The sequence below is a fragment of the Bicyclus anynana genome, chromosome 10 (genome assembly GCF_947172395.1).
Source record: "Bicyclus anynana chromosome 10, ilBicAnyn1.1, whole genome shotgun sequence".
In the NCBI taxonomy this organism is placed as follows: Eukaryota; Metazoa; Arthropoda; class Insecta; order Lepidoptera; family Nymphalidae; genus Bicyclus; species Bicyclus anynana.
Window position 1 is genome coordinate 15,176,548 of NC_069092.1, and position 21,086 is coordinate 15,197,633.

The 21,086-nt window shown below is 37.4% G+C and overlaps 3 protein-coding genes across 4 annotated transcripts in view; 2 read left to right on the plus strand and 1 right to left on the minus strand.

Moving 5' to 3' along the window:
* LOC112051526 (TELO2-interacting protein 1 homolog) overlaps positions 1 to 11,577 on the minus strand; it is a 28,131-nt gene extending 16,554 nt beyond the window's left edge. The window contains exons 1-6 of one of the 2 annotated variants that reach the window (XM_052883800.1): positions 11,161 to 11,577; positions 8,557 to 8,699; positions 7,810 to 7,984; positions 6,960 to 7,152; positions 5,608 to 5,749; positions 1,919 to 2,134 (exon numbers count right to left, since the gene is read on the minus strand). In XM_052883800.1, coding sequence (XP_052739760.1) covers positions 1,919 to 2,134; positions 5,608 to 5,749; positions 6,960 to 7,152; positions 7,810 to 7,984; positions 8,557 to 8,699; positions 11,161 to 11,393 — 1,102 coding nt within the window. In that variant the 5' untranslated portion in view covers positions 11,394 to 11,577. The remainder of the gene's footprint in view (positions 1 to 1,918; positions 2,135 to 5,607; positions 5,750 to 6,959; positions 7,153 to 7,809; positions 7,985 to 8,556; positions 8,700 to 11,160) is intronic. The other variant, XM_052883801.1, reaches the window with a different exon arrangement.
* Positions 11,578 to 12,072: 495 nt separating this feature from the next.
* Positions 12,073 to 18,182, plus strand: LOC112051524 (uncharacterized). Its single transcript, XM_052883789.1, has one exon. The coding sequence runs from the start codon at positions 12,231 to 12,233 to the stop codon at positions 13,305 to 13,307; it is 1,077 nt and encodes a 358-aa protein (XP_052739749.1). The 5' UTR covers positions 12,073 to 12,230; the 3' UTR covers positions 13,308 to 18,182.
* Positions 18,183 to 18,986: 804 nt separating this feature from the next.
* Positions 18,987 to 20,807, plus strand: LOC112051525 (uncharacterized). The gene has a single exon (XM_024090212.2). It carries the CDS (start codon positions 19,009 to 19,011, stop codon positions 20,485 to 20,487), a length of 1,479 nt encoding a protein of 492 aa, XP_023945980.1. The 5' UTR covers positions 18,987 to 19,008; the 3' UTR covers positions 20,488 to 20,807.
* Positions 20,808 to 21,086: the final 279 nt, after the last annotated feature.

The window sequence follows — 21,086 nt, forward strand, 5'->3', positions numbered from 1 at the left end:
AACGGCTGCGCCGCCATTGGTTGAATTTTGTCTACGTCATCACGAGATTATCTTGTTGGTAGCATGTTAGCGCCACAGATATGCGGCCACGATCACAAATGGTCGTAAAGCGGTCATTTGTCGGGTTACTGTTCACTTGCAAACTACCCACAAAACACTGACTGGTCGGGCCGCATTAGCAGTCACAGAACTAGTGTGCGATCGGTGTAGGCAAACTATACGCGATGTTCATAACGTTTCTTCAGTCAATCTATCACATGCAACCCACGACTACTTGTGAAGACAATATGACATATTGTTAAGTGTTACTTTCACAAATACATAAAATGTTAGTAACGATTAAGGATCGCCTCGAAGGATAAGCGAGGAACTCGTCCTGCTGTGTCCGCGATGGATGTTAAACGTCAAAAGCATGTTAATTAAGTGGCAACCCTGCTTTTAAAACTAAAATTCAGCAATACTGCTTGGCTAAATTTGTTGCAGTGCCATTGCAATAATAAACCGAAAATAAGCAAACACAATATCTGTATACATTTTATGATTGTTACAAACATAATTGGGCCTTAGGGTGTCTACACACTCAATAATAATACTGTCATATTGACGGGGTACTATTCACGTGTTGGTACGACTTTAGACAACCTTCCAAACATATTTATTGACAATATTCATGGAATGTGTGTAGGCACCTTTAGACCTTCTTTTGGGTATAAAAAAATAATGAATCCAGTACAAATTTGTAGGCAACCGCTATCTATCAACAGACATAAACATTGTGTTGTTAAAAGATAATTTTAAAAGTGTTTAGATATACTACCATTAAGTAGAAGACAAAAAAGACATTCAATCATAGCATTGCCGACCACAACATTTAATATATCCATGCTAATTAGAATGTTCTACACCTTAACCGAATTGGAAGAACAATATGCAAGTACATCAACAAACTATTGTCATGTTTGCACCCCTACTCAAAGTGCAAGATGCAATAAATAAACCATTGAGGGATTACGAAGGTCTAAGAATGGACGAAGTCGTCGGGCGTCCGCTAGTTATAAGTAATCAGTTAGCTTGAAAATATATTGTTGAAATAAAATCTTTTGACTTTCAACGGAATCACTTGTCTATTTCTTTATCTGTCTACAATATAGCCATTCGAATGTCAGTCTCTGTCAACTTCAAACACGAATTCAAGAGAAAGGTCAGATTTGACGGCCTACTTATGCCAGAATTACAAGAATATATAACAAAGTATCTTTGTGTTATTCAAACTTTGCAAATCTAACCATAGATTACTGGAGCACGATTAGTTTACCTGTATTGCACGGGACTCCACGTTTACAGTATTGTTATCAATCAATGCCGAGAATTCCGTTTGGCTCTGAATGTGGTGGAAAGTTAACAGAACAAGCGAAATCATGCTTATATGTTACCGTTAAATTGTAAAATACGTTAGTTTATAATCTCACTCGTGATATTATAATCTGCCGTCATATTGTGAACTGAAAATACTGATTACAATTTAACGTGTTATTTTTCGGTATATTATAATCTATCGGAAGTGAAACCGAAAACGGAAAATACAGGATGTTTTAATATATTCGATTTTTGTAAGTTTGTTACAATCGTAACTCTTTGAATTGTATCTTTGTTATTTTTATAATAACACTAATAGACAATATACATTGGGTACATTATGTGGGATTTCGATTTAAGACGAAGGAAACTTCAGGGTGTATACTAAAGTATTCCTTTATTTAAAGAATGTTTCTTCGGTTTCACACACCAACTACTCTCGACATAATATGTCTTTTATTCGTTTCGGGAAATGCCGTGCTGCGAATCTTTGACTTATAAACATATCATTTTGGTTCATTGTTCTCCCAATTCGGCAAAGTATACCTACAATATCCTTTACCTGTCACGATAGAGTAGTAATCCTCCCTATATGAGGAGGGTACTTTGGACGACCAACGACTTCCTCTATCGCTCTTTTTGTTAGCAATCCTTAATTTGGACGGTTTGAGCATACTGAGGAACATTGTGTGCTTTCGCTTAGAGAGTAAATAGTCGGCCATGCCAATATAGTCCTTGTTGATCATCAAAGTGTATAGCTTTGTATCGGGATTGTTTTCTGAAATCGAAAACCATCACAAAAATCGAAATTCTCTTTGAGGAAATAGTTTTTACACCCCTTAAATTAACATGGAACATTCGAATTATGATATAAGTGCGGTAAGTTGAAAATTACAACTGAGGCGATATTGCAAGCTCGAGCCTTGGCGAGAGCTTTAGTAAGGACGCAGAGGCTGTAATTATTATCAAAGCGCACGTATCTCATACGACGTTTTATAACACATCACAGCGAGGGAACACACTTTGAACACACTTTCTGAAAATAAATTTGCATCTTTGCCGGTGCCATATGATGACATTTTGATAAGCTCGTCATTTTTGCACAAATAACGAAGTGCGTACACGTGCGCGTGTTTTTTTAGACAAATGCACCAAAAACAGCCAATATCAGTGCGTAATGAGATACATTACGATATTGAAATTGGTGACATAAGCGATACTTTAAGAGTCAATGTGTTATAAATTAAATTTATTAAATCGAACAATAAAACGAAAAAAAAAAGAAATGTGTGCGTCTCGGAACGCTCGACAGAAGTGATAACTTGCCCGCTGCCGTATGCGTGAGAGAAAAGGAAGCCAGACAGCGCGACGCCGTAATGCGTTACGTTACGAAGCGGTTTACCCTTCAGCCCATAAAAAGTTATCACTTCAAAAATGACCTATTAATGAATATACGCCAGAGAATTATTCGATGAACGGTTGAATGTATTGTGCATCATATATTTTACAATGTATTAGGTACGACGGAAGGGGCTTAATAAAATATTTGTATAAAATAATTATATACAGATAGGATGGATCTCTGGATTCATGGTTTTTCAAAAACTTCATTTATTTTTTTGATTTTACACATAAAATAAACTCCTAGGGTTCCAGCGTGTGCCCACCAACCACACGAGCGGTGCGGTGCCGCAACGTTGTTAAGTCGCAGATGCGCCGTAGCTGCATTGGACAGTCTGTTAATAAAGTCATATTGTGACGCATAGACAACTGAGCGGTGCCGCTCCGACGTCGCAACACATTCACCCCTCCCCGCCTCGTTTCGGTGGTTGAAAGTCCGGTGCGGCGCCGGAGCGCGTCGTGTGACATGCCACCTTCGACCATTAATAACAGGACCTGCCTCGCTAACCGTTACCCCTCTGGCAAAGATCAAAAATCAATAATCTAACGCGTTTATAAAAACTTTTGCTATAGAATCGATGTTTCATTGTTTTAATCGTTTTCGTCGTGTAAAGAGCTCCCTAAAAATGCCAGTTTGTGTAGTTGAATGGCATAAAAAACGGTTTAAAACTTGTAGTTTAGTAAAAGATGCAGTAATGTTTCATTTGTAAGTATTTGTAAAAATAATCGATTCTTTTGACGGAACAGCAAAAAATCGATCAAGTAATCGAATATTCTATGTATTTATTAATCCGTGGATAGTCTCAGTGATGTGTTTGTTAGTCTGTGTAAAAATTACGCGTGTGTATTTCGATTCTAAATTATAGTTGTGTGTAGTGTATGGACACAGAATATATTTAATACATAAATATTTTGGATGTGCGAGTTTACCTCGCCCCCCTCGAAAAACGACAGACTTTTTTGTTGGTGTATTTGGGTGCGAAACAGGTCCATAGTCTAAATAGTCAAAGCATGCCACAGATATTTGTATGTAAGACGACGCGGCGACACCGCACCACCGCCGCAACGCATCGTATGCCCCCGCTTTTACGCCTCGTGTTAAAGCGGAGTAGAAGTTTGGCGAGAATATTTTATATTTAGACTACTTTATTGTAAATTGAATTCTTATTAATCGAAATAAACAATTATTTACATATTTACAACTATTAGATATAGATAACATTAGATAAAGCCTCAAATACACTACTCGCTTCAACGAAGTCCTGAAGTAAGCCGAGTAGTGTAGCGAGGCGCTTCCTGTTCGAACCTCAGATCGCTTCGAGTTCTTTAATTAAGTAGCCAAAAACCGACAGCCAAGTATCGGATTAAGAAAATTTGATGCTTTAAGCAATCTTTCCCTATCTTCTTCTATCTATCTTAAGGTCTATGTGTCTTTGAGTAAACTACAAAACTGCTTGAGCTTTTGTGTGCTGGATTTATTTCTCGGGCGTATCTGGTGCCTCTAAACGAAATGTCCTAAGCAATTGCTTACATAGATTATAGACTAACGCCGACAATAATTGGAAGTTGAGCGAGACAAAGCGAAGTTTATCACTATCGTATTCGATTAACCTCAATCAACATCGCAAGTAGTGTATTGGAGTATGTTTGGGTATGAAACTGGAGAAACGCGTAACTTGGTTATAAAAAGTTAAAAAACCCCGTAGGATAGTAGCAACAGTTTCATAATTTACAATAATTACACTAACTTAAGGTCATAGCTCATTGGAACCAACCGGCGCCTGATCATCATCACTCGGTGTCCGCTCCTTCACGACACATCCTCATCAATTGTTTACCGCGTGCCAACCAGTGAACGTTAGTAGGCCTAACATGCGACCCAAGACATTATTTTGTAAGGACAAACCGATTTCGTTGCATTTGATATTTCCGGTTCGGCGCTATTGGTAGATTTGACTTCACGAAATACATCGCGCGCATGTTAGGTGTTCAGGTGGTTTCCGAATAAACGTTGCATTTTTAACTAGTAAATGTCGCCGTCTGCTGATTAATCGTCCTCCGTTCGAGTCCTGTACCACATGCACATGGTGATTATCGAGTGCTACACTCGCGTAATGAACCCGCTAGCGAGGCGCTCTGGAGCGCATAATTCTCCATAATAATCCTTTTTACATAAAAATGGATCCGACTTCAAAGACGTATTTTAGTTATTTTGATTTTAAATCAAAATTACTAAACCGATTTTCATGAAAATGAAATGGGACCAATCTGAAAGTATTAATACTTTATTATACCTACTAATAATACTTTATTATAACTAGTTAACTTTATTATAACTAGTTAACTTTATTATAATTGTCGGTTGAAAAATTCGAACCACTACAGTTCGTTTCACGTAGGATGGTGCAGGTGACAGTTCAGTTTTACTCTTGAAAGTTTGCCGCAATTCACGATAATAGTATTATGAACGTCATACAAGCGACTGTCACCGTACCCATGCTATAAAAAAACATGTGAAGCGGTCCTACGGTAGGGTTTACCACAACTTTTTGCAAAGCCATTATGATATCTATCTTATTTAATGGCGTAAGTAACGTTAACTAAGTAAGTGGTGTTGCGAATTAAGCGAATGCAATGGTCAATTACGTCCAAAATCGCTATACGAAACAATCCTGCGATAAGCTTAAATCTCCCTCAGGTTTCGAAAGGTCGAAATACTACGAAATTGCTACGGATTGAAGAGTCCGTAGTAAAGCCCCTGATCAGGCGCCCGGTGGGTCCAATGAGCTATAACCTCTATTCCACAAACATCAAGTAACAGCTATAATAAAATGCTCTAAGATCATTTACCCGTCGTGCTTACATCTTTCAGCTCTTTGCTCTTCTGCGTCAACAGTTTGAGGAAGTCCGTGACTTTGACTCCGTCTTGTTGTTGCACTTGCCTGTTGTTCATGATGGTGCACATCACGCGGTGCGTGGCGCTCAGGGCTGCCTGCAACGTAAGGGGTATACCTCAACAACTTCCCCGGCCCTATAATGATCTCACTATAAGTTTTATCGCCGCGTTGCAACGACTTGCGGTACGGACGGCTTCAGTGTGCTCGTGGCGTTCGAGCCGTCCACATCTCTTGTTGCGTAATTCTTTTTGGTTACTTGGGATAGGCGGGGAGAGTGACTTGAGTGGAAATGGGGAGTGTTTGTTAACAGTCAAAGGATCCTTTAACCCTACACAACGTCCTCAAGTGCGTGACTTCACTCAAGGTCATTCTCTGCCATTCTAGGGTCTTATTTTGGTTACAGTTTGATTTGTTAATTAAGTTATCCTGTCAAATGTGAATCATAACCTCTGTTCGACATTAGTTTTCTTATTTTTGTAATCACCTTTGAGTCTGCTAAAATAAGTAACACGGTGTTGCTTTTAAACGGCACATTAAGCTGCACCATCACCATGTATCAGTATAATCATTATCAGCCGATGGACGTCCATGCACTGGACATAGGCCCCATGTATTGACTTCCGAACAGTCTCGAGCCGCCAGCATCCCGCGGCTCCCTGCAACCCGCTTGTCGTCCTTGTCCACCTAGTGGGGGGTTGACCAACACTGCGCTTGCCGATGCGGGGTCGCCATTCCAGCACCATGGACCCCAATGTCCATCGGCTTTTCGAATTATGAGGCTTGACTATTACCACTTCAGCTTCGCGACTCGCGGAGCTGTCAGTGACTTTGTTATTATGTTTTTTTTTAAATAATAAGTATACAGCATATTTATTGCATTATGTAGTAATTTGCAAGCTCCATACTTCTCATGCTTGGCCGTAATTGGATGTTGTGCGTGGATCATTTGGTGTAGGTTCTTTGGTTATAGCTTTAGCTTCTTACATAAGTAGTTCATTTAAATAGCTTAATTTGCTCAGTGCACATACATCAAACAAAGTATAAATCAAAGTTGCTTCCCACTGTCTGTATGCTTTGATCTTTTTAAAGTATGCAACAGATCTAATGCATTTTTTTTTAAATATTTGCCGTATCATTTAAATATGACCAATATTTCTATTCCATTTAGTTGAGAAGACTGTCTTAGGAGTGGGTATGACAATAGTCCAACGGAGCAGGAATCGAATCACCATCGCTCAGTGATGAGTCTGACCTCTGTATCGTTGAGCTATTGAGGCTCATTTAACTTGGAATGCAGAGACTCACCGCAACAACAGCATGCCCTGGGTTGTCAGTACACATGGCCACGTCCTGCAGAGCAGCAAGCACCCCCGGCAGAATGCAGGCCATCATGCTCACCACCACCTCCTCTAGTGCAGGGTCAGTTATGTGACCAACACCATCTGTTAGCTCGGGGTGTGTCACTGTGAGCACCGCTAGGCAGTTCAGTGCTGCTAATCTGAAAAGTTTTATCAATATTTCAATAGAAACCAGAAAAGCTGGCAGCTCAGCTCCTATACCCTGGTATAGGAGCTGAGCTGCCAGCTTTTCTGGTTTCTTGGTTTCGGGACCTGTCCTGTATCCAAGTGGTACGTCGATTCTTTTTCTATAAACGCTAACGCTTCGAAAACTAGAAAAATATATGGGAATGATAGATCCAATCGACAACTTGATCACGTAACCTGTCAATAGCAAATGACATTCCTATACGTTTTTGAATTTTGGAAGCATTTGCGATCGTAGAAAGAGAATCGACTACAGGCCCAGGATCTACAGACTATTTTAAGCAAAGCAGATATCAAATAGGTAAATGGACTGCTTTTTAATTTTTTTTTTAAAGAATATTTGCCATATCTTTTTTTTATATATGGCAAATATTCCCCTGCAACTAGTTGGGAAAGACTATTAGGAGTGAGTATGACAAGATATGGCAAATATACTCTTAAAAAAATTTAAGCTGCATTAGAATCTGTTGCGTACTTTTAAAAGATCTAAGCATACAGACAGTGGGAAGCGTCTTTGCTTTCAACTCTTGACTTTGAGCTCACATGATATTAAGCAACAATATCTTAGTTATACACTAACTAGAATAGGGTAAAGGTTCTATCAAACATACCTTAAAGCTCTAAGCTTCTCTAACTTGGCCAAATGTACTGAAACAAATATAGCTTGTGCCAGCAAAGGGACATTGGCCTGCAACATTTTGAGCCTCGTCTCGTGGTCCACATTGAGCATGAGTGTTGATAAACATTGTATCACACAAAGTTTTAGCTCCTCTGGTACGTCAGCAACTAGAAATAGATTTTAGGGTTTTAATAGTGTGTGGCTACCTCAATGGTACAGTAGTTTGCTTAAGTATCATATCTGTACTAATAAACGCGAAAGTAAGTCTGTCTGTCTGTTAGCTTTTACGGTTAAACTGTTGAATCAAACAAAATGAGTTTTGGTATTATGATAAATATAACCTTGGAATAGAACATATGCTACTTTTTGTCCCTAAAACAAAAAGAGAAGGGAATGAAATAGGGGTTGAAAATTTGTATGGAAATTATCGAGAATAGAGTAGAGAAAGATATAAATGCGAAATATCATTCATCACGAAATATCGGAAACCGCTTAATGTACAAAGCTGAAATTTGGCAGGGAGGTAGTTTATAGTTAGTTGGTATCCACTAAAAACAGATTTTGCGGTAGGGATGGATTATAGAGGTCTAATGGCGGACGACGTCGCGGGCGTCTGCTAGTGTAGTAGTTGTTGTATCCATAGTTGATTTTAAAAAGGAGCTTGTAGAATGTTTCAGATATAACCCAACCATCAGAAATATTCTAGTATTATTGGTCAAAAATAATGATTACAGCTTACTCATTCCTGGCCGATTTTTGTCGAATATCATTTTGAGGAGCAAGTCTAGCAACCTCTCGCACACCCTGAAGTGGCAGACCTTCACCCTGAGCAGCACTTCCTTCATTGCCTCCAACATGCGCAGGTGGAGTTCAAATGTCTTTCTGTAATAAACATTCTCAGTCGCTAATCATTCAATGTATAGACTCCAGCAAACAAGTTGAACCTTAATAGAGGTCATTTGCACAGGTCTTCGATCTCCCATTAAAAAGTGGATGCACAATCAGCGACGAAAAAACATCCCCACTCAATGAGTGCTAAACACAACTTCTTGGCACTCAATTCAACCTTAAACTCAACCCTTAAGGTGGAATTTGCTCGGAATTTAAGATTTTATTGAATATTGGACTATATTTAAAAGCCTTTAGGTATAATTTTCTTAACCAATAAATCTAAAACAGTCAAACCAAAATTGGCCAGTTTTTAAGTGAAATTTTCTACACGATTGTGCGTCCTTTTATTATAAGAGGTCAATGGCACAGGTAGAAGTAAAATTTTGTACTAGTTTGTAATAGAGTCAATGCTATGGTATGCTATGCTATTCACTGTATTTTGGTAACACCCAAATTTTTTTTTCTAATTGTGTATATGCAGCCAGCCCTTGATGTAAATGTAAAATTATTAAAATTGTCTATAGTGCTATGGATAATGGTTGAACTTGATTTTTCTGAGATTTAAATCCTCTATTAAATATTGAGGTTTTAAAATCATAAATTTAATATAAATAAATAAATAACTTTTTATTTCGGTTAAATACCATAGTTATAATTAATTATAATATTAATCTATTAATCTAGAAGATTAACAAATTAACTAATCTAGAAGAGTTACTAAGTAGTATATACTAAGTAGAAAAATATCTTGCTATCTAGAAAAAAATTAAATATACTTAATATTCCACTGATGTTATAAATAAATGATTTATTTCTGAAACAATGGCCAAACACAAATAAATCAACATTTACAATATACAAGGTAATATTTTCAGATCACACAATAAAGTTACAAAATAAAACATAATGATGTCAAACAAGCTTTATTGCATGAAAGACTAGTGTATTTCAGAGGACATGGATTCAGCAAATAGGCCAGCTATATTTAAAATATGTGCCACCTTTATATTGAATCACAAAGTTGTGAACTGTTTTGCTAACAAAACAAAATTTTATTTCAATTAGTAACAAGACAAAATAGTGTCAATACTGACATTGCACAGGTATACAAAAACTAGGCAATGTTGTATGAAAAACATTCAAGACTATAAATTGTAAAGTGTGTTCAAACTTCTAGTCCATTCTGATATTGCAACACACATAACTGTGCAGATATTATTCATATGCCGATATATGCCTTGTATTCAGAACAGACTTGAAGTATGATGCATACTTTATCTGAAGTATAGTACAATTTTTGATTTGGTTAAAATAAAGTTTATCAGCTTTTATGTTTACAGGTAGCCAATATTAATTATTTTTCTACCAAGAAGTTCTCAGTAGCATGGAATTTGATAAATGGTTATGTTACACTCAGAGAGCATCTTTATATTTTACAGAAATCGAGTACTGTTAGCAGAAAAAGTTTGTAGTCAATGATGTTAGAAGAAAAAAGAGGTAGATAGGTTACCTAACCACATTCAATGTTTACAACTGGCACACAAAAATTATTTCAGCGATGTTGTCAAGGGCACAATGGCAGTGCGGTGTGCTCAGGTTTGCTAATTAGCATAGTTTAAATGTGCCACTTGCAGTCCATACCTACTTATCTACCTCTTTTTTCTTCTAACATAATTATTTTTAGTGCCTAAAAGTGTGGCATGTTTCACTTTGAATTAATTGACTCGCAGGAATCCTATTGTGTTGTTTAAAGTATTTAAAGTGCAATGTGGTAGCTTTTTTTACATAAAGGCATGCATTAGTCAGAATTTTGTATGAAAACATAAAAAGTTTTTTTTTTATTAATAAAATATTAGTAATGCAGTTCAGTTCCTATGAGTGGTCTCGTCAACACCTTAAAATTATGGGAAATCATACAATACATCCTGTAGTGATAATTACATTATTATCCTATGACCACCAACTCGCATGAAATCAGTGTAGTTGTTTATTGGTCTAAACTCTATGTCTTTACACCACAAGTAGGCATAATTATGATGTTTGCTAATAATTAATTCCAATATGTAAGAATAATATTAAATAATAATCATGAATAGAGTATGTGAAGAACTGATGAACCATAGACTCGCAAAAGCAACAGGTAGTTCTAAGGGGGCATCATAAATACAGATAATCTGGATTAATAGTATTATAACATGTTTGTTGAACTAAAAAAGCATAAAGCCAACCTGTTTGGGCGTGGTGTGCATCTTCACTATAAATATGTACAAAGAATTAAACATAACAATAGTAATTGTATAAAGTTTTATAGTTTTACAACTTAAAATGTGCATTTGTACAGTACAGTAACAGTAAAAGAGCTGAAATAATTACGCTTTTTTACAAACATCCTTCAATCGCAAGATGCAGGTCACAAATAAATAATTTACAAAAATCAATAAATCAAACTTACTTAGAACCCTGATATTGCAAGTGATTTGTGAATGGGAAAAGCAAATATTGCTGCAATTCTTGCACCGTATCTATCTTGAGCTCGTCCACTACGTTACCGAAAGTCGCCAGGTGCTCTGGAGACGGGTCCTGCATCACCAGCTCGCATACTGGTTTGATTCGATAGAATGTTTCCCTTGTTGGAGGGCTCATGTTCATTATGTGCAACATGGTTTTAGGATGTTGGTAGGACATGGGTGGATTAGACCGATTAATTTATCTCACTGCTCATTGCACTCAGATTGTACCGATAATCAAACGAAAATGTTTTATTTATAATACAAAACACTCGGAAAAACAATTTTCATTTTTCAACACCGAAAATTTCAAGCGGAAAACGCACTTCCTGGCATTTTCAGATCCACAGATAACTTGTTTTACCACCACAGATAAAACTAAAAAAGAAAAGGCAAGGAACATATTTACTCAGGCGCTTAGACCATTTAAATAAAGGACCTGCCTCGCTAACCGTTACCCCTCTGGCAAAGATCAAAAATCAATGATCTAATACGGTGATAAAAACAATTTCTAAAAAAGAAATTTCGATTCTTTTGACGGAACAGCAAAAGACTGATCAGTAATCGTATATTCTATGTATTTAATCAGTGGATAGTCTATTAGTTAGTCTGTGTAAAAATTACGCGAGTATTGCGGGTCAAATTTGTAGTGTTAAATATTTTCAATGTGTGAGTTTACCCCGTCCTCCTCAAAAAACGACAGACATTTTTGCTGGTGAATTTGGGTGCGAAACAGGTCCATAGTCTAAACTCTAAATAGTCAAAGGCTATTTGCTATTGTGCTATTGTTACTTAGCCCATAGATAATTTTTATCTATTTAACTATATAACCTATCCGCTTCATTTGACGTTTGTGTTTTGACTTTTGGTCATTGGTTTTCTGTGGTCTGTGAAAAAATAAAAATGTCAACCAGAGTAATAATAAGACTTTAAATTATTTTATGTACGTCGAATATTGATTAAATTTTAAGCGAGCAATGTGTTAATAAACATCTTAGTGGTAGAAACCGTCAAGATGTTCTCGTTCGGGAGGCAGCGGGTCTTACATAAGTGTCTGAAGATTTTGAGGTTAACAGTAGTTGATTTTACCAGTCTTCCCGATATAAAAAAGCTGAACCTGGTGAGGACAGTGGAGAAGACCATAGATAACAATACGAGTATATTCATCGAAAGCCCCATCCATGTTAAAGTGCAACCAATCGATGTGAACGATTTGACGGCGCACAACAAATTAACTATGACTCTGTATAGTCAAGGTAAAGACACTAATGATTTCCAATTGAAACAAACTTCGAAACGTCTAGAACTACTCAATAAAAACACTACGCCCGATATTAACGACGTATGCCTAATACAGGTTCCATATAAACTCAAAGTACAGGTCACAACTACGGACGAAGCGTCAGTGCATTTAGGCAATTTAGAAGCCGAAGAATTTGTAATAAAAACCCAAAAAGGGGCTGTAAAAGTCGGTGACTTGAAGGCAGATAACATTAAAGTGGAGACAGCGTCAGGTAATGTAGAAACAGTGGGTAGATTGCAAGCTAGCAACATAGAACTGAAAACAGGCATGAATGGAGGTATTAAGTGTAATAACATAATGGCAAATAACTTCATTGTTGTCTCACACGGTGGACACATTTCTGTGAAGTCATGTTATAGCGACAACTCACATTTCACAACTCTAATGGGCAACATAAAGTTGGATCATATGCACAGATCTGTAAAAATCGACGTCATACAAAAAGGTAACTTACGTATGACAGGGTTCTCTGGCAATTTGGAAGCGTCACTCAAAAGCGGTGATGTATTTATGCATGTGTCACAATTGACAGACAAAAGCAGTATTTTTATTCACGAGAAGGGAGCAGTAGAACTGCTGATGCCTGACATAGTTAAGAACTTGCCAACCACTAACTTGATAGCGGAAAAGATTAAAGTAGTGGAGAGCATACTGAAACTGGGAAGGTTTATGGATGACTCCACTTCAAAGAGGTTTCGCTATGAAAAGGATCCACAACATGAGTTAAATATAGTGTGTAAGAATGGTTCCATTGATATAAAAGAAACTGACTTACCATTTATTGTCTAGATGATTTAAAATGTTTAAAGGATTTTAGATGCTTGTTATTGAATATAAAGCCCTTATGCGAAGAGCATAACATAGTGGCAGAAATGTATCTTGTTTAGTAGAAAGATGAAAGTAAGACAAAAAAAAAACAAAACTGTTAATGTTGTAGTTATGGTAAAATTATTTTTGGTAATCTTTTTGTAAAGTGTTTGGATGTACACTAGTAAACAGCTGCAATGTTCTATATTTTTTCTGATGAATGCATCCATGTGAAACATTTAACATGTTGAATGTAAACAAATGTGTAATGTTATTCTTAGAAAGGAGGATTTGTTATAATATAAATCTTACAAAAGTTTTATAACATGTTCTTTACTTATTTAAATCAAAACTAAAAACATAGAGGTCAGTGTTTTACTATTGTATTTATTGTGAAAACAGCATTTATTACATATTTATTATTACAGTAAATGTCTATATATCATACAATAAAACAATTTGTAATTATTGATTAAAATGTTACTTAGCAAAAGTTTGTGAAGTGCAATGAATAACAATATTTTTTTTGCTATTATCATGAAATTGTGACAAATCTGTATGCCTCGTAGCTAGTTACCACCCTACCGGCAAAGATGTACCGCCAAGCGATTTAGCGTTCCGGTATGATGCCGTGTAGAAACCGAAAGGGGTGTGGATTTTCATCCTCCTCCTTACAAGTTAGCCCGCTTCCATCTAAGACTACATCATCACTTACCATCAGGTGAGATTGTAGTCAAGGGCTAACTTGTAAACAATAAAAAAAAAAAAAAAAACAACCAGGCATACCCCCATATAAATTGCCAGTGTACCAAAGCGGCAAAGTAACATTTGAAGCTGTATATATTTTTTTGTGTTATTATTTTCTGTTTCCAACAAGCTTAATTAACAAACAAGAAAACAAACAAACAAACCAATCATAAGTCTTCAAAAAAAAATTACATAAAATGTTGTAGCAGACTTATCAAGATTTTTTATACATATAAGTAAATTGCCAGGTGGTAAGAGTTGGCCTGGGCCAGGATGGGCATTCCCTTTTAAGTGAATAATGTCAAGGTATTTGAGATGCTATGAAGGTAACAAACTTGGAGGGTATTTTAACTAACAACACAGTCAGGTTTTCACGGGAAAGAGTAAAATATTTTTTTATTATTTTTTCAATACATTATAATTGTACTCTTTAGTAATATAAAATTATTTGATGTAACTTTATGCCAAATTATTGATATTTCAAGCCAAATTGTGAGTTAATTAAAAAGACATATCACATGTGTATAAATCAATTAATAATGAACAAAACATACAAGTATATTTATATGTGTGCAATAAAATGTCATTTTAATTTGTAAAAAATTGAAAAATTATGTTTAGATTTCTATGATGCTGTTGCATTTACAAGCATACGAGTACATTAACCAATTACTTTATATCAATGTAAAATAATGCTATAAGTGTTTTGTAAATTTTAATAGCAATATATTATTAAATTTACTTATATTAATTAATTTATTAGTTTTAAACTTTATAGTTCCTCAATAAATTTAGTTTGGTCATACTTAGCCTAACATTGATTAGTGATTCCAAGTACTAAGATCAAAAATTAAAATGAAGTTTTATGACATATTATTGTGAAAATAAAAAAATTTAAATACAGTATTTTCTTGGATTACAAGAGTATGCGGCTTAGTGTTTTTCAGATAGCATGGGTACGGTGACAATTGTCTTATGACGTTCATAATACGTACTATTATCGTGAATCGCGGAAAACTTTCAAGAGTGAAACGAACTGTCACTGTGCCCATGCTATTTTTTAAATAAGGTTCATAAATTTAAATTAATAATGGAAATGGTAATGGTTTCGCTGATGATTCTTGTTTATTATAACGCACAGCTTATGAGATTAGTAAATTATGAAAAATGTATAATTGAAAGGTAGAATACTCCAATATTTTTTTTAGGGATATGTTATTTATGAAGGGTAGAAGTAAGGAAAACCATAAATGTGTAGATTTTGTTTGAAAATTATAAATTATTATTGTAAATTTAAATCCAACTAGAATGCCACCAATGGCAAACAATTGAAGTAATTCTACCCTGCATAGTTTATTAATAGAACTTAGTGAAAAAAAAATAATAATTGAGGGTAGAACTAATGGAACAAAAGCCTGCTATAGTCAGGCCTTTTTATATTGTGTAAAAGATGAAGACTGCCTCATTGGTCGCGTGGTTCAGCTAGAGACAATGAGGTCCAGGGTTCAAATCCTGGGACAGGTCAACAAAAAAAAAATCCTAATAACAGCCTGGAGTTGGGAAGTTGGCGGTGTTAGTACAGCGCCGTGTCTCGTAGAGCACGTAAAGCCGTCGGTCCTGCGCCTGATCTCTCACCGGTCGTGTCGGTTTGCCGTCCCAACGGATTTCGAGAGTGAGGGATGAGAGAGTGCACCTGTGCTTGCGCACACACTTGTGCACTAAAATATCTCTGGCGTACGTGGTTAATCTCACCATGAGATTAGCCGTGATCGAAAAGTCGGTCGGGAGCATATTATTACTATTATTAAAAGCTGAAAGTTTTTCAATTCATGCTCCTATTAATGTATAATGGTAGGCAAATATTTATTGGCATTGGGAGGTAGCAGGTTTTAAGGGTATAGATTCTTACTGTCCAAATAAAACACGATTTTTTTATATTTTCTACAGAATGTCAGGATATAATTTGTTAGTTGTCACAAGTCACTAGACATTCAGCTTCAGTCTGCCTAGTGGGGGTTTTCAATATTTTCATACTGTTACTATCGCGTTGACGTAAACTCGAATTTATATGGAATTGGAACAGTTGTGCAGTAGTGCCACTAGATGGCGCTGTTTCAATACCTTTGAAATTTGCGTTTACTTTAACGCGATAGTAACCGTATCAAACTGCCACTAGGCCCTAATGTCCCAAATGATATTTAATTTACCGCCTCTCGACGTATATTTTCATACTGAGATGATTTTCCTTGCACTCTACCGTCCCTATAATTAAGTATGTTAAATATTATATTTATAATATATAAAGTTACTGGTATATAACTCAGTTGCCAGTTTACTCTATTTTTGCTTAGTGTTTCTGTAGTGTGCTTGCACTGCCTAGTCTATGCATTTTTGTTTTATCAAAAACGTACGTTTTATGATAAACAGAAAAGTATTAATTGATACTGTTAGTTGAATTGCTATTTTTGATGTTGGTAAATATTCATGTAATTTGCATTTAAGTAGTAGACATTTTATTTATTTAGTGTTTAAATAATATTCATAGTAAGTAGGATAGCCTGAGAAAGATGAAACCTGCATTGAGGGCGCCACTAATGCTTTTCATCTCCTCCCAGATGATAAATCCGGGTGTGGGTATGGGCCTCGAAGCTTGGTCTCCTTGCCCAGGTAAGGCGCGGGGTCTTGCTCCCCCGGTCATTTTCAATTTTCAAGAAAAGTACAGCACAATATGATATTTTTTTTTAAATGGAAACTTTGTAAATCTTTTTTTTAGGCTTTCTATTGGTATAGATAAGTTTCATAAAGGCCAAATAACGTTAACCCTATTAACTACATCAAAATAGGTAGGTACCAAAAAAAAAAACGAAATTCTGTGAATTTTTTTTTATTCATCAATTGTTTTTATTAATATCTAATTATAATTAACCGATTAATTTTAATTCAATAATGAGTCGCCAAATGTATGCAATCTTCTAATTGAGAAGATAACAGCTATGAGGATGATGATGATCATATAAATCCGAATGTGAGTTTGTTTATTACGCTTTCAGACCTAAACCAAAAAACTGTTTTTTAAAATTCTTTCACCAATGGAAAGCTACATTATCAACGAGTAAATTATCAGGAACGGAAACTAGAAATGCGGGACCGTGTGCTAGTGATAAAAAGCTTTTTTTACATATCCGGGGCTCTTAAGCATAACCTTATTCGGTGCGAAGAATAGGAATCATAATGGATGGATTGATATTATCGTAACGTCGCTTTGTTGAAATGTTACATAATCGAAAAAAGGAAAAATCACTGCCACTTGATGTAAGTACTTACTATAAGTGGCTCGTGTTGTGTTTCGTCCTGCTTGTCATAGTCAATAGTAATTAATAGTATAAGATCTGGCATTAGAAATATATACTCCCATCTGTTATTTATTAGTGACAAGAAATAAATGATAGGTAATATTCACAGTGACACATTGCAAATAGGTTGCCTAATTAAAATGCGGCCAGAGTGCCAGACTCATTTTTCATATCTTATAAACCATAGGCAATCTAATAAATAAAATAGGCAGTTAGATTAAGTTTTAATTTAATTGACTAAATAATTAATGAGGGTATTTATATAATAATACTTAACTGTTTTTGACTGTCAACCCCACAGTTGCAGTGTAAAAGCAGGCAACTATTACATTGAATTTGAATTTATATGTCAATGTGAATATTTTCTATCGTTTATTTCACCAAATAAATAACAGATGAGGGTATACATTTCTTATGTCTGATCTTGTACTATAATTATTATCAAATTAAATTAGAACTTGTACTTGAAAATATTCACAGTTATTTTTTTTAAATTAAGTCATGCATTTTTTCATGTGACTTTGAAATATTTTGTACTGAGCTTAGTTATAGTTTTGCATGTGCCAGAAGGTGATCTGCAGTAACCTTAGACCGTTATTAATGGTCTAAGGCTGTAACGTATGATGGCATATGAACTGTTATGTTGTTATTGATTATGATATTCGTAAATATAAAGATTGTTATTGTATAACTCAAAAATCATAATATTATTACATTTATTATGTTAAAAATAAAATAAAAGTAGTCTGAATTCGAACTGTTTTATTATTAAATCCATACCTTTATCTGGACGCAGCTTTCAAGATAAAACGTAAGAAGCTACGTAAAAGTATGAATCAACAGTTAATATAATTTGTGAAAGACAGTAAACGTAATTGAAAAGCTGATCAGAGTCCCAGCATCAGCATCAGGTGTTATTCCAAACCACCGATGCCTACACTTCAAAAATTCAAAACTCATTTATTTCAATTAGGCTTAGTTAACAAGCACTTTTGAAATGTCAGGATTATGTCATATATTTAATCTAATGGTGGTAATAATAGTCAAAAACTTAAAATTAAAGTTACGAGGATTCCAAATGCGCCTTGGTCCGAGAAGAGCCCACAACAAACTCAGCCAAGGTTTATTTTTCTCAACAACATCAAACATGTAGAAGTAGGTTTGTAGGTAGGTACATAAGCCTTGTGTTGTATTACATTTTTCTTAATGTAAATCTGTTAAATTCTTGGACCATTAATGGTCTAAGGTTAAATTGGAAAAACCAATAGCTATAAAAAATTTTTTTTCGGTGCAAACACGGAGACACTTTTCTTTTTAATTGTATCTGCGTAAATTACCGCCGTTTTGATTCGCCTTACTAGCCGGAACCTACCTACTGACCCTAAAAATTAGGTAGGTCTTTATTAAATGTTAAAGTTAACTAATCACTACATTATATTAAACGTAGGTATTTTTTTTTACTGGGTAGGTAGCCCGCAACAGTTAATTGGGTGCAAAGATGATTTGAAGTGTACGCGGGCGAGCGAGATAACGGAGCGGTTTATATGCGGCGGAGAGGTGCGCGCGCGCCAGTACGCCGCACCATGCCGGCCTGCGCGCCCGAGTACCGCCTGCTGCGCTCCGCCACAGAGCTGGCGCTGGCTCCGCGCGCCAAGCGCTGCCCGCACCAGCCGCCCTTCACTGCGCTGCGGAGATCCTTCTCCTCGACCTTCTCGCTCATCCCCGAGGAGCGCGCCGTCCCGCCCGAGCACACGCCGCCGCTGCACCGCCTCCTGCAACTCGCCACCTGGTTCCCTCGCCAGTGTCTCCGCCCCGCCTTCTTCCTCTTCGGACTCATCGCTCACCCCGCATGGAAGCAGATCCTAGTCGTTCTACCCACGCTGTGGATCGCCGCGTCTCTGTTCATCTTTTGGAAATGTGTTCAGTTCCCCATCGGATTCTTGAAGATGATCGGCAGCGCGATCTCCAGGAGCACTGACAAACGCCGCACGGTCCTCATCAGCGGCGGGAGCTCCGTGCAGGCGTTGCATTTAGCTCGAAACTTTCACTCTGCCGGTGCCAGAGTTATCGCTTTCGAAATAGAGGGACAGTTCGCTTTGCTGAAGTACTCTGCGGCGGTGCACAAGTTCTACACGATACCGCGGCCGAACCCGGCGGAACCGCTGGCCTACGCCTACGCCTTGAAGGAAATAGCGGAAAGGGAGTCCGCCGTGTTCTACATCCCAGTGAGCTCGACTACGCCGGCGTATTACGACGCTTTAGCGAAGCCCTATTTAGAAGTGGCCGGTTGTCAATGTTTTGTTCCGTGTGCACGTGATGTGGTGACGTTGGACGACCCGTTGGAGCTGATGCGCGTGTGCCGCATCGCCGGCTTACCGACGCCGCACTTCTGGGTGGTGAACAGCGAGGACGACGTTCGCGCTTGGTACGAAAGCGGAGCGTCGAAGGAAGGATATCGTCATTTTATCGCAAGCGCCGGCGCGCGGGGCGCCAGAGATCGCCTTCGATTCGTGATGCCAGAAGACAGGACACAATTTCGGTTCCCGAGAGAGATAAGCGCCGAGAAACCGTGGGTCATCGTGAGGGAGCCCAAGGGAGAGAAGTTGATGACTTGTACGACATTGAAAGAATCGCGAGCAGTGAATAATGTAACCTGTCGCGTGGATCCGGTGAGGAAAGGCCTGGTGCCGCAGAGGGACGAAGAAGCTGATATTTGGGTGCAAAGATTCATATCCTGTCTCACACCCTCGCGGGCTATGACGGGGCATGTATCGTTCAGATTGGTGCGCGAGGACAGTCCGACGAACGGGCACGTGAGCCGAATCGTAGCGATCGGAGCGCGTGTTGGGGTGTCGTTGCCTTACTTGTGTCAAGGGTCGAAGCGGTGCGGGCACACGGCGACCGTTGGGAAGCTGTTGAATACGGTGCTCGACACCCGTGAAGCGTTGTTCGCTTTCTGGGATCCCTTGCCGTACTGTGCTTACTACCAATCTCGATCGCCGGAGGACAGGAGGTCGCTGCCGCCAGAGCCCTGCAAGACTCCTCCAAACGTGCCGCTCTGAGACACCGTGGCACATGCATGAGGCATTTGATGTTATTTATTAAGACGCTCGAGTACCTGAAGAGTGTGTGGAAGTTTTCTAACGCTGTCCTCGGAGTCACGCTCTCTACCCGTTCTCTCGCTCGGACGAACACTGTGAAGGTCGTGGGGTCGGAGGACGATTTAAGTTGTAACTACTAAGTAGGCATTACATGAGTACATCCGATGAATGATTTTTTAGACTCTTTATTAATTGTATGGATTAATATTAAGTGGTCTGCGATGTTATGATTAAAAATAATATTATTATTATGGTAATAAATAATTTATTCCAGTTGTAAATTGTGATATTATTTCTGTATACCTAACCAAACACATGAGCAGTTACACTGATCTGTTGTTTCCAACAAATCAGTGTGACTGCTCATGTGTTAAACAAAATGGTGGAAGTTCTTATTGTGTTTTTCTAGGCTTTCCACTCAATCATTAACGCATGATAGTCTGATCAATCAAATTTATATTCAGCAAAGTGAAATGAGACTACAACACACAGCTTTGCATAGAAGTTTCCCGAAGTTTAATATAACGCAGTGTGTATGCAATGGCGCTGTTTGCATAATT